Source organism: Notolabrus celidotus, chromosome 11 (assembly GCF_009762535.1).
Source record: "Notolabrus celidotus isolate fNotCel1 chromosome 11, fNotCel1.pri, whole genome shotgun sequence".
Classification (NCBI taxonomy): domain Eukaryota; kingdom Metazoa; phylum Chordata; class Actinopteri; order Labriformes; family Labridae; genus Notolabrus; species Notolabrus celidotus.
Genome location: NC_048282.1, coordinates 18,802,987 through 18,817,123, shown reverse-complemented (window position 1 = coordinate 18,817,123; position 14,137 = coordinate 18,802,987). Strand labels below are relative to the sequence as shown.

At 41.8% G+C, this 14,137-nt stretch overlaps 1 protein-coding gene across 4 annotated transcripts in view; it reads right to left on the bottom strand.

Annotated features, from left to right (window-relative positions):
* Positions 1-549: 549 nt before the first annotated feature.
* Positions 550-14,137, bottom strand: part of znf385a (zinc finger protein 385A) — a 75,456-nt gene continuing 61,868 nt past the window's right edge. For 2 of the 4 annotated variants that reach the window (XM_034694901.1, XM_034694904.1), the window contains 4 exons: positions 9,183-9,554; positions 4,490-4,674; positions 4,266-4,358; positions 550-3,972 (listed from right to left, as the gene is read on the bottom strand). In XM_034694901.1, the coding sequence (XP_034550792.1) occupies positions 3,724-3,972; positions 4,266-4,358; positions 4,490-4,674; positions 9,183-9,554 (899 nt within the window). In that variant the 3' untranslated portion in view covers positions 550-3,723. The remainder of the gene's footprint in view (positions 3,973-4,265; positions 4,359-4,489; positions 4,675-9,182; positions 9,555-14,137) is intronic. The other 2 variants (XM_034694903.1, XM_034694902.1) reach the window with 1 other exon arrangement.

The following is a 14,137-nucleotide window of genomic DNA, read 5'->3' as shown; positions in this document are numbered from 1 at the left end:
TGCCTAACTTAGCTCAGCTTGTGCCCCATGTTTTGGTTTAACTCTCTCTCAATCCTTACCCCAACTCCCAACTCCCACCCTCCACGTCAACATTTGATCGCATGAAATTCATAACACATAATTTCTATTTGTATTGGGTACTGGGATGATGATTTTTCAGATTTTTGGAGGAGGATTGTGACTAACTAAAAGCCATGTAATTGCAGTATTTTAAGCTATAGTTTATGTCATGACCAGACAAGAAAAAATCTATGAGCCAGTCCATTAGCTCCTGTCAATCAGCTCTCTACATTTATGCTCTTAATGACATCAAATGCGGTTTCTTATTTAGTTGTACAAGTGTTTACTAAAAGGGAGTGAAAAGGTTTTAAGGTGCATTTTATTCTGGGAACATAATGAATAAGACTTTCAAGGACTATGATTCACTGAAAGATTGAACTCTGTATGTATAAGAGATACAGTGTAAGACATCTCTCATATTTTACCAGCAGTGATAATGAATAGAAATAGTTGCACCTGATGGTTTCAGAAAAAAACAGTAGACTTGTATTTCATTTAATGATTTATTGACATTTACTTTTTTTTCCCACCATGGTTCTCTCAATACCAACAGTATTGACCATAAAGTTTCTTTTTCATTTAAATTACATTTATAATGTTTTACTCACATACACATTTATTGTTTAATTTTCTTATTGCAATAAACAAGAGTAGCCAGAATGAGTCAGGTATTGCTACAATTCGCCATACAAACTCTTTGTCCCCTCTGACAATGAAATTCAAAAATAACTTTATTGGCAAGACAAAATTACACCATAGCCTCTCCATCTCTCTCTCTGCTCTGGGAGAGGCTTAGGGCAGAATAAGGCTAAGGCTAGTAGCCTAAACACAGCTAACATGAAATATCTGCCCAGAAAATCTAACATTTATTTCCCAAATGTGAATAATGAGGATGAATCAGTAGGAATTACCACATCATGGACATATCTAGGACAATATGAACATATCAGTGGTGCTGCTACTTGGCTGACCTACCAGGGATAAGACTGCAGTACTTTGATTAGGTTCAGTCATTGATCAAGTCTCCGATTGAAACCAGAATAATTGATCAATCTTCCCAAACCAAACATGTGCAGGGTTGTTTTGTCTCCATTATTGTGTTAGGCTACTTAAAAAGTCCAGGTTGCCCTTTGTATCTGGTGGGAAGTGGGGAGAGAGCAGGTCCCAACACACACTAGAATACATATGGTACACACACCAACAGGTAGGAGAGCACAGATCCTGGAATAGTTTCTCACTCGTTAACTGAACTCTGCTTAGATGCTTTGTTCAGCAACAAAAAAGGAAAAAAAAGAGCACAACGGTGGAAGTTGACACCAAGCCAGCTTCTTCTTTAAGTAATGGCATAGATAATGTTCCTCATGGTTTTCACTTAAAAAACATTTCTCACACAGAAAAAAATAAAGCAACTCAGTGAGTCCAACTCATAAAATTAGCCTCAATCCCTCGATACCTGGCGTTGTACCCTGTTCCCCAAGCAGAGAATACCATAGTTAAAAAGGCCCTTTAATATGAAGGGTCGGTCCCTAAGCCCAGCTACACCTCTGTCACTCTCTCTGTCCTTTTCTCAGTCCGTTCGAGGGCTTGAACTCCACATGGAAGAACAGAAAAGTCTAATCGCTGGCTGCTCCCAGTTTACACATGACTGCAAACAACATGTCACAACATGTCACAATGATAACAAGTCACTCTGATAAAAATTGCTCATTGCATTGCAATATTCAGACAAAGGTAAGACATTAGAGCTCATTGCTTCTCAATGAAAGGGCACAGTGTACACCTCGTTCAGAAGAGGGTGAAAGTTTGCTGCTGCTCAGCTAGCTTTTGTGGCGCCCCATTGCTGCTTTCAATCGACAAGTATCTGATTTATCAACTGTGATTCCACCCTTTTCTTCCCTTCCCTTCATCTTTGCACTTATTAACCTTTTCTGCCTACAAAAATATTTTTATTGTCTTTTCTATTTTTGCTCTTTTTTAATGTGTGATATAAATGAAAAAAACCAAACAGTCCTACACCAAACAAAACAAAGTGCTCACCATTCTTTGTAAGAGAAAACAAATCATGGTGCATTTCATGGCTTTCAGTTGTAAGACAGGAAGTATTGATGGATGCCTTGAGCTGGACATCTTTGCTCTCCCGCTCTTGGGGGTTCTCGCTGGGCTACTGGCTCGGTTGTCACTCCCGCTCAAGATCAAATTTCTCCAAGAATGTGTTTGGCTTTCATCTTCCTCTCTATAATTTGTTTTCTTTGAGCATTTATGGTTTGCCAGTGTCGACATGCCCTTTACTTTACACTCTTATGAACCTTTAGATATGAAAGATGTGAGGAGGAGGAGGAGGCAGGGCAGGGCAGGGCAGGAATGGAAGAGTTCAACCCGATGATGCAGAGGCCTGACCCTACAGAACGTTATTGCGAGGCTACATGCAGTAACAAGATAAATAAATCAGTGCACAGGGTCACACCTTATTCATACTTCCCCACCCACACAGTGAATAAAGACCAGGATGCAATGACTTCAAACTGTTTCTTTTTAAAAGTGACTTAGTGTGCCACTGTACAGCTTTGGACTGTGCTCTAACAAGTGCAGTATCTGTAATTACTGTAAAAAAAACAACCTAGTATTGCCATCAAACACAATCCAAGCTTGAGATCAAATGCAGCAGTACAGTATAGATGTGACTTCTGCATGTTTCACCCTTCAGTGAGGCCCCTCTCTGACTGTTATAGAGGTTGGCAGATGTGCCCTGCAGCAGGTTTTTGTTGGTAATGTCTATTTTAAAACACAGATTCGTTTGCATTCGTCTGCATGCTGCCCAGGGGTGAATCCATCCGCTGACCCATGCCAGCCCTCCTCTCACCTCACACTCTCAGGGAAATGACAGGAGAGTGCAATCCCCCACAGTCACTTTTCTGCTCTCTGACCCCCCCCCCCTTCCATTCCACCCCCCACCCCTATTGTACAACCATCAGACATGTTCAAATGCGGCTATCACCTGCCTGTCAGCCGAAGTCATGTTGTTCCTAGCGACAACCTAGTGTCACAAACTGAAGAGTTGCTGGCCTCCGGCGCAGAAGGGGACATGTACAGTACCGAGGAGGCCGCCACGGCTACTTGTGGCGCTATCAGCAAAGACCGATGGAAGCAGCTACCCTACTGACATAACATTATTGTCTTGGTATTTTGAGGTGCATAGGATGAGAAGAACACGTTGAGCTGTGATGACAGGAGGAACCCAACCTGGTCCGTAATTACTATGCAAAACTACATGTGGATTAATGTTTCTGGAAAGGTCTGCTTGTGTTTCTTCTGTAGCAATTTGAGGCGGCCTTGATGGGGCCAGAGTGCAAGGAGGAGGGACCAGGGAAGGTGAGAGATGTACAAGGGAATTCAATGCATAATGAAAATCTCTCCTCTCCTCCTTCCATCTACTCAGAAGTCTTTGAAATGAAAGGAGAGTTTCAGGTAAAGGGAAGAAAGAGAGATATTTTTCTACTCCAGTCCTCTGCTCCTTTCCCATGTTTTTCTCTCAGTTTGATTTCTAAATGTTTTTTTTTTTTTTAAGTCCCCTATCATTTTGCTGTTTGTTGATCATGTTCATATCTTCACAGTGTGCTTTTTGGAGTGGCTGTTCCTGACTGGCCGAGGTCAGAAGGTGATGTGTCAGTATGGAGAGAAGAGAATCGGCCCGTGGGTGGTACGGATAGGCCCGGGGGCTGGTCTCAGGATGGCGTGGCTGAGAGGTGGGCCTTGCAATAAGTGATGGTGTGGATGGGGTGCGGGGGCTGCAGCACGAAGAGCCAGCTGGTTTGAGGTCGCTGCTGCGGCCATCGCTGCAGCAACAGCCAAGGGGTTTGGCAAGAGCCCTGCACCCAAAGCTTTGGTGAGATCCTTGGAGAAGGTCAAAGAAGACTGCAGACAAAGAGAGAAGAGAGAGAAAGAGAAAGATGAGAATGATAAACTCCAGATGGTAAACACATGGAGGGGAAACAGATTTAGACCATAATGCTGTAATGCAGATGTTTCATCTTAGTTAGAGATTTACAGGAGGGCGGTCTTGAAATAAGAGCATTTATAATGATCAAATCAACAGTTTTTAATGCCTCGCGGAGCTCATTTTCTCCATTATCCCTTCCCATCTGATTTTTGGCTCTCAGGTTTGCAGTCTAAGTCAAAGGAGTCAGAGTTAAAGAGTGAAAGGTTACCGTCAGATCAGCAACCCTGTGCTTCTTGTGCCGGCTGAGGAGGGGGTTAGGCTTGCCCGCCATGCCATCCCGGTGCCTTCGACTTGATATGTGCTGAAGAAAAGAACACAGAAACACAAGTTAACACAAGTTAAAATAATCCCAATCCAAAAGTAACATGAATATGTAAAAGTAGTGTTTGTATAGTTTTTGTACTAACGCCCTCAGTGGTATCTAATTTTCACCTGTTTGAGTTGCAGTTCAGAGTTGACCCGCACATTGCAGATCTCACAGTGGAAGGTTCGTTCCTGAGTATTGGGGTCCACCGGCCCCCCTCCCTGCTCTCCACTGGGCTTTGGGCCCAGACGAGGATACGCCTTGATGGGGCCCAGCCCACTACGTGCCTCCAGGATAGTTTTGTGTTTGGTTCCTGCAGAGAGACAGACACACAAGAAAGAAAAAAAGCATAGGTCAGCAATGCTATTAACCAAACTGAAGCTACCTTAGAATCTAGATATAATTTTTCAGAATAAAAATAAATAAAGTGAATATGAATCTTAGTCTATTACGCATGAGTCATACTGTTTCCATCTGTATGAAGTAAAATAAATCTGGAAACGTGCTTATCTGCAGTGCAACACATTGATGGAGAAATGGTGACAGTGATGAATATCAGGCAGAAAATAAAATAAGAAGAAGGAATGGCTTTACTCTCCAATAACTTAACACATATGCACAGCATACTGACCCGTACTAAGCTGTAGTGCTAATTTTCTGCCACTAGAGGGCTGCAAACAGACACAGCTGTGCTCTATGAAATGAACTCAGAGCCCTCTCTACTGTCCACACCACATTTACTGTTTGATAATGTTTTTAATTCAGAGGAGTGGGTGATGTCAGATCATAAAGTGTGAAGTGTAGTAAATTATTTCAGTACAAGTGCCAACATCAATGACAGAGCTGAACCACTCAGCCCACACTGTCAAGACCAATAACTTTTACAGTAAATGTCAAAGTTTTAAAATTTAGGGCCAGGTCATTATGAGAAGCAGATTTATCTGGTGTGAGGATGGATTTGCAGTCAGCTTCTGATTATGACACCTGTCTTTTTACAGTGTCATTACATATGTATGTGATGAAATAGCACCATTACATCCAGCTTTAGAAGCTGGCCATGCTGGGAACACATGGAGATGTTTTAATTCTTTATTTAAATAAGTTTTACAGTGTTTACTGTAAAATTTGATACCATCATATTTCTGTCAATCATTTATTATTCCACTTTTAATCCAGGTATGTTTCAAACAATGATTTTCAAAAAGTGTTTGATGAATATTTTGTAACTTAGAAAAGTTACAAAGTCAGATATTGTTAATAAAATACATCTAACCATTTGAATTTACCAGGCACATAGCTGGCCTCAGACAGAGAGATACTTTATCATAGTTTATAATTCCAACTATACAATACAATCTGATAACAACAAACAATACATTTGTTTTAATGTACTTATTAACAAGCCTAGCCTACACACTCCAACACAGTAGGAGGTGGTATGCAATTTCCCATTACATGCAGGAGAAGAACAAGCACAGCCGCAGAAAGCTAGTAATAAAAATGGTGTCATCAGTGTGGATGTTTTTCACTCTTTCAGACGAAGATTATACAATCGCAATTTGCAAACCATGCAGCAATTATTCTGTGTGGAATATGGGAAATGTTTTGAGCCACCTAAGAAGGCACCGTCACAATAAAATAACGTCCAGTGCCCTAGTGTTGATTCTACAGGTGTTTCAGATCTGCAGAACTGATGGAATCTCTTCACACAGTCAGTCTGATTGACACCCTCAGTAACATAAGCTTTACCACAGACATATGGACTTCTGATGTTAGTCCAGCAAGTATACTTAGTTTGATGACCCAGTGGCTGGATGCAATTAAATATGAAGATGACATAATAGCATGCAAAGGAGTGCTCTGGTTTGTAGTTGGAAAAAAAAAAAAGCTAAATGATGATTAAAGAGTCAGAACTTTGTTTTTAGTGTTAACAATAGTAGTTTCAGTTAAAATGAAGTATAGGATATCTAAATATATGCATTTTCTAGTATGTATCTAAATCTTAGCTTTTATTACCCTTAAGTGTGCATAAAGTACACATTTGAAAATACAAAAATGTAAGAAACAAATGGTAATCTTATCAGTAGCCTGTTGGCCATCATGAGCATTATTATTGGTTATCAGTACCGGCTAAAAAAAATCCCAATATCCTTCATTCCTGGTTTACATGTAGTTTTTCTCTGTTAAGTGATAATTGTCTTCATTTAACCATCCTTCCACAACTTAGGTACATCACTTGCCCTTACAAGTGGTCTGCAGTGTAGCACACAAATTAAGAGTGCCAGAAAACCTCTCATGAAAAAAATCACACTTTTCGTTTCTGGCAACAAAAAAAAAGTCAGTCTTGATCTTCCCCTCAACACCCCAATTTCCTGCCCTCTGTTCCTGGTATGCATCTGAACCCTCAAAGTAAAACATCCCGCTGTCATTGGCTATGACTTTTAGTCACTCTCTAAACCCCCTTTGAACAGAGTTAAGGTTACAGCAAAGAGAGGGAGAGAGTGTTTGTGTGGGGAGGGTGGTGGGTGAAGGGGAACATGGAGGCTATGGCCTCTACTGGGGAAGAAGGGGGCTGGAATGACGGATTTCGCTCGTGGCCAGAAATGTGCTCTTGGGGTGTTTCTTTTTCCTTTGTTCTATTTTGGTCTGACAATAGATGGCCCAGTGGATTCTTTTTTGTCTTTATAAAGTTGACTCAGTGTCAAGTAACACACAAGCAGACAAGGCAATTTTAAAAGCACAAAAATAAGCAACTGGTTAAAGGAAACAATCGATTAAATGTGGAAATCACTTCACATTTACATCATATTTGATCTATTTTTATCTCTTCTGTTTTTCTTTCTGGGCCATGCGATCTGATAATATCTCGGTGTCTGCATGACATGTGCTTTTGTTTTTGAACTCCTCTAACATGCAGAGTTTTGATTTTTAGAATGAGTAAGTATGATTGCTTCCAGATAGTTTTCGTCATTGAGCTTCAACTGTCTCAACTCTCAGTCAGGGTATGGACTTTGCAGCCAGTTTGTTGACAGCAGACTGTGGCCTCTGTTAGTGTGGTCTACTTTTATACTTACATGTGCATGTACATTGTAAACAGCAGATGTAACACAAATGTATTGTTTTGATCAGTTCATGACAAAGCATGGTTAATCTAACCGTGATGGTGGCAGTGGTTGCACTTTTATTGTGAAATACTTTATCTAAGAGGTATTTGTTTTCTGCTTTCAAGTCTGTTTCAGCTGGCTGAGGCAGTACTCAAGGAAAGACGGATAAAGTTACACAGAGTCAGTCCCTCATTGTGTGTTGTGTTTTTCTCCATGAGTTGGAGGGAGGATAACACCCTAAAATAAAGACTGGAGGTCAGCAGAAACAACATGTCCTCAGAGGGAAACAAGGTCAAAAGGAGAGCTCTGTTGGCAGGACATGATGGATAAAAGCAGGCAGAGGGAACCTGAGGGCTGTTTGCAGCCCTGAGAAAGTGTCGTCATGTGTGAAGGCTGCCTGACACAATGTCGAAGCTGCTTTTGTGTAGTGAGCTCACCCACATAACATCCCTCTTTTTCTTTTATTCCCCAGATTAAATCCCTCATGCAATGGTAACTATCCTCTTCTGCAACTATGGAAGGCCTCAGGGCTAGAGGAAACAGTTCTTATGCAGTGTGCAGCAAATGAAAAGACAATTTATGAATGTTTGAGTGTGGGAGAGTTTTGTTTTTCGATAATCATGTCTTGTGTGGGTGAAGAAAGTGGGGTGTGTTAGTAGATTGCAGGATAGGAGAGAAAGACAAACAGGGCTCTTGAAACCAGAAGATGAGTGCTTGATTTCATGGGTTGAGACTGTCAGAGTCAAACAGATCATCTGTCTGCTGAGCAGTGATCCTCTCTGTGCCCTCTGTTGGGTCACAGTCAAGTGATCAACTGAGAGGGTTGCACTGTGCATGATATTATTTGATATTCTAAATAAGCTAAAAAAGTATTTTAATTAAAAAAAATGTTAATATCCTTCATGCTTTCCTTAACAGTTGGAAATAAACAGGGTTTTCATTCCTGTAAATTCTTTCTCCTAAGTGGACCACTTTAAGTTTTTCTCCCAGTCCATTAAAGCTCATGTGAGGAGCTTTAAGCTGTTGTGAAGTAGACTGAAAATAATTTTAATGCCTCATCATTATGAGTGCAAATAGCAAATGAGACCATCAGCATAAAAAAATCATTATTCTAATATAGCTACGTGAAATGTCTAAAACCCCTGACATGAGTTAGGTGTCAGCTGAAAGACAGCATGCTGTCAAAACAGCCTTTTTCCAACAGCAAAGATTGTCAGTGTGTGATAGATTGGAATGTTAAAGGAAGCAGGATGAGATTTTGGTTAAATTACACTATTTACAAGTGTAGGACAAAATCAGTAAAGAGAAATGACATACTCCTTTGTCACGAACCAAAAGTTCCTCAAAGCAGCTTTAAATGTATTTATGTTATACAACAGTGTACCACTACTGTCCTAGTTTTCTTAAATGTTTTCACAGCATTGTTATAACATTTTAATAAGCCACAAAGACATATAAAAAGGATGCTATACTGGTCTTTCTCTGCAAAATCCATCAGGCAAACAGGGTGTTTACACTTTGTTTCCAGCAACAACAGCAGCTTGTTTGGTTTCAGTACACAGAGAGGAAGCCACAATGAGCAGGAAGTTCCTCCTCTGAAAAGTCAAACTTCATTAACAGTGACACTTATACCTCGTGAGCTGACTGTCCGCTAATTGCTTCAAAGTTCAGGAGCTTTACAGCAGTTTCAAGTATCAGAAACTGAAGGTGAACTCACCTTTGTTATGAGCCTCCAGCTGTGACAGGGAATTGACCGCCACCTTGCACAGTGAGCAGTAAAGCAGCTTCTTGGCCTTGTCTTCCTCTGTCTCCGGATTGGACGGGCTGCTTGAGGCCGGTGGCCCAGCGGCCCCTGAAAAAGGGGGTCCAGTCCCGGGCTGCTCTGAGTTGGCGCTGCCATTGCCGCAGCCAGGAGGGGAGGAGGAGGAGGAGGAAGAGGGGGGGATCAGTGGAGGAGTGGAGGTGGGCAGGAGGGGGCACACTAAGGGCATTGGGGTGTCCATGGGTGGAGTAGGCGGGGTTGTAAGAGTAGGGAGGGGCCCCGGGGCCAGCAGGGGCACGTTTAACTGTGACAGGGGCCGCGTTTCATCTAAAAAAACAAACAAAGAGACAAAGAAAGAATGAATGTCAAATGGAATATGGAGACAATCACATTACACATTTTTCATTTAAAAACTGTAAAGTATTTACTTCTCTTCCAATGTGATACATCCCTGTAAGTTAACCACATTATAAGCCGCTCCCAGTTGCATGTTTGCGGCACATTCTGCTGCTCAGATCAGAGAAACCCACACAAAGCGCTGGCAGACGGAAGTGCTTTTTATTTCCTACTGTATCAACCATAATAGTTAAACAGCGTTCCTTTTAATTAAGTTTCATATAAAGCAGATCAGAGGAGGAATAATGTATGTTCCATGTGTGTAAAGTGATGGCAACATGTTACACATGTGTCTCAGCTTTCTGATGTTTTCAAGTGAGCCTCCCAGTGATGTGGTCTCGTCTTATTGAAAAGTTTCTGAAGGAAGAAACAGGAAATCAAAACCTCTCTCTGTGCATGTTTTCACTCTTTCCGACACACCTGTTGTTTTTGGATGGGGTCGAAGTAAAATGCCACTTGCTTAGTCACCACAAGGCAAGACATTAAGTCCAAAGAAAATATAAAGTTTCTCTTTTCTCTTGAGCTTGATCGTCAACAGCAAGCATGTTTACATATACATTTACCAGCACATGTTTCTGGTCAGCCACGCAACACGTAATGCAGTCGGTATTCACTAAGAGGTGGGTGTTGGCTGGATAGAGACCCCCTAATTTTGGGTGGGGTATTCAGAACTCCCCCAATCAGCAGGGACCAGCCGACCCTTCTCCAAACTCCACGGGATGCAGCGTCAAGGGCAGGCAACAGAAAAAGCCTGACTGGATCATAGTATTTCAGGGATAATGTGGAGTATAAGTGCTGAATTTCCTTTTAAGTATTCCATCATACTTTGTCACATTACACACTCCATGGGTCCATGATACATATAGATATGATTTGTGAGTCTGCCCCCTGTTACTAGATGATAATTTGGGTACTGTAGACCTAAAGAGAGGCCATCACATTGCATCATCTCTTATGAAGATGCCATTGTGAGTGCTTTCCATTCCTTTGCTGGCCAAGATCAAAATTCCCTCTCTTTCCGTTTTGGAAGTTTCCAGCTGCAGAGCTGCAGGCTGCTCTGAGCGTTTGTCAAACAGATGTTTTGTTATAAAGTAAAGAAAGAAAGAAGAAGAATATTTCTCCTCTTTATGGCACTGAGGAGTCCATAAACCAGGCCTGCATTAAAGTGCAGGGTGAGGGTGAGTGCTATTTGAAGAAAATTGTGACTCATAATGCGCTTACTGTGTCGTATTCCTAACAGAACTGTTTAAGGTGATTGCAAAGCTTTTACCTGCAACTGCAGGAGGGGAGAATTATAGGGAAGCTTGTGTGTTTTTCACCTGTAATGCTGTTAAATGTTGCCCACACACCGGCACACACAAGTGCACATGACTTAAATACACTGCAGAGAACGATCTGAGAATCCAGTGCGTCCATAACATGTGGTTTTAGTTAAAATCCAGAGCTGAGGAATAGAGAGGGTTGGCCAGATAGTAATGAGGGATTTCATGATCCATGATGGCCTGGAGGTCTGCCATACCAAGCCATCACATCCAGTCAGTGTTTCACCTCATACCACAGTGATGCCTCATACACTCATCCCCCTTACAACAAGTTCAGCTTGAGGGTAAGCCCACAGGCCCCCCTCAGCCACAGTAATTCACTCTTTGTCTCTGCAAAGCCAAAGTTTTGAATCTAACTGAGCAGCAAAGAGTTTCTTTTATTATATTCATTGTTTTTAATAAAAGCATGGAAGATTCAGTTTGGATCAGCTATTCTATTAGAGTACTAGCAGAGACAAACTGGTAATTTCTTCATGCTTTGAAAGCAAAAAAACTCCACTGTAAGAGGTACTTGATCCCACAGACACTGGGGATACGCTGTAAGTCTAATTAAACATTGATAAGCCAGCTAACTGACATTCACCCCTCCTCACTGGCCTCATAGCCAAACAGAGAGGCAGAATTAGCTGGGAGAGGTCAGCAGAGTGAGATAACTCAATCCAGATGCTGTACACTATAGCCTGGTGTGTCTACATTGCCTTAGTCCACTTCAGGAAATTAAAGTTATGGATAGTATGCAGTCCATGGGGAAAAGTATTGTCCTGAAAGCCATGGGATTTGATACAAGCCAACTTCAAATTCCAGCCGAAGAACTTCCGTTGTTTGCTGCAAACGTCAAAGTTCAACTTGATTTCTTAAAGGACCAGTGAACAGGATTTAGTGGCATCTAGCAGTGGGCTTGCAGATAAAGCCACTGCCTCTGTAAGTGAGTTAGAACCTGCTATCCTCATACAAGTCTTAAAAAACACATAATAATGACATAATGAGCTAGTTGTTACGAATTAACTGTAAAATGTGACTGTAGAGTATGTTTAACTATGGATGAGACACGCGGATACCTGGTAGAAGAGAGCACATTGTAAAGCGTCAAAAACACAATGATTCATTCTCTTGAAAGATTATAAAAAGTAATTAATAAATATTAAAATAGCTGTTATTATATTCAGGAGTGCCATGCCTATTCATAAAAAATGTTTTATTTTCAAAGAAAATAATTCACCCATGGGGTCCAAAGCCAGACATTGGATAGGCTTTTTGTTGTAAGGATAAAGTGTGGTCCTAAAAACAAAACTACCTAGCTACTGTTGTAATCTATCTTGTGTGTAGGGGGAACATTATGCTGTCAGGGATACTGTTTATTTCTTTAGATTAAATTGTGCAGTTTAAACCAAAAGGAAACATATAACAGAGGCTTGCTTGTTTGACACAAGCCTGACCTACTGACTGCGTTTGTAAGTGGATATGTTTTTATGTATGCGCTGGTGTGTGGGATCAGAGGTAAGGGTTACTTCAGTATGATGTCTCCGTTTACCTAAAGTGCATCCAGCCCCCACCTTTTACCATTTTTAATGATTAACAAGCTAAGAAACCCAATGCTGACTTTGGTAGCCGATCTTCATTCATAATGCAGTTTGGTGCATTTTTCCCAGTCTGGCCTGCATCCGAGCACACACCCTAAAACCAGTTTGAAAGTTGTACTCACATTAGTTTTATTAGATAGGCCTTCTTATGCTGATTATTTCTGGGATGTTTCTGCAAAGGGCCCACTTAAGAGAAATCAAAACAAGTGTATTCCCCCCAAAAATTAACCTCCCAGATCAACAGCTACTACAGACGGAGCATGAAATCCACCCCAGCTTTGTGAAACTCAATACTACAGTCACCTCACAGTCATGCAACTCTAGCACTCACATGAAAGTCATCTGTTTAATTGACCTTGGCTGTGTGTGTGTGTATGTGTATGTGTGTGTGTGTGTGTGTGCCAGTGACTGTTTGTGAGGATAAAAGAGTGCTATAATATGAGGGTGGTTTTAACCGGGCCCTTCATTAGAGTGGGAGTGTCAGACAGCAGAGGGATAAAGCGGAGGGACAGGGGAGGGGGAGAGGGGGCAGCAGAGCTTCTCTCCAAGTAAACAGCTGCCTCTCCATCACCCAAAGGCCCTGCCAAACCCTCAGCTCACCGGGCCAAATCCCTCTAAGCCAAGGGCCTCCTCTTTGAGGGCAACTCTGACCGCAAACCCTTTGAGGACTATGAAAACATGTGACCTGCTCTGATAGCCGAAAGGTTAAGAAACCAACAGCATTCAAAGAGAACGCCAACATTGACCCACTGCTGTTTGAGCCCTTAGCAAGGTCTCACTGTGTCCTGTTTGTGGCCATCACTGTTGACTGCATTTGGTATGTTAATGTGATATGATGTAGAGTACAAGAGAAGCGAGAGACAATGCTAGACTGAGCTTCTACTGTATCGTATCAGATTGTTTCCACAGAATGTGATGTTTCATAAAATCTCTGATCAACAAGCAGACCATTCACAGGAAAAAAAACATTAGTATACAACAAATGCTGCTCTTTGTTATAGAGGAAGTGCACTGTGGGAAATCTTCTCTTGTCCCTCCATGTGTGTGCTTTCTTGGGCCTGACTAGTTTGTTTGTGTATATATGTGTGCATATATTATGTGTGTATCCTATGTGTTTTTGCCCCAGAGTGACCCAGGTCACTGCTCACAGGCCAAAACCACAGACACTGCTTTCCCAGTTAAGGCCATGCACAGCTGCCTTCTCCCAGAGATCTATCCCCTATTCACTATGGAGCAGAGGGCCAAGATCACACTGGGGGCAAGTGCACACACAAACACACACGCATAAGCAAGCAAAGCATGCAGGCAGGCCAGGAAGAGACAAGGTTCCAGGGTCACGAGACAGAGGCTTGGATGGAAAAAGGCATTCTTTCACATGTTGCTACTTTCAGATCTTGATCATGGCAGGCTGCTCATGCTCTTGAATGAAGGATCACGGATGGCTACAGGCCTGGAGCTGATCTAAGGTCCCCAGTGAAGGATAGAGAATAAAAAATGACTGGCCGTATTAATACTCTGGGATCAGCTAAAAAGAACAGCTTTAGTTTTTGTGGGTGCATGGCACAGAGAAGCAAAAGACAGAAACATCAAGGCCTCTGCTCCGTTGTTTCCT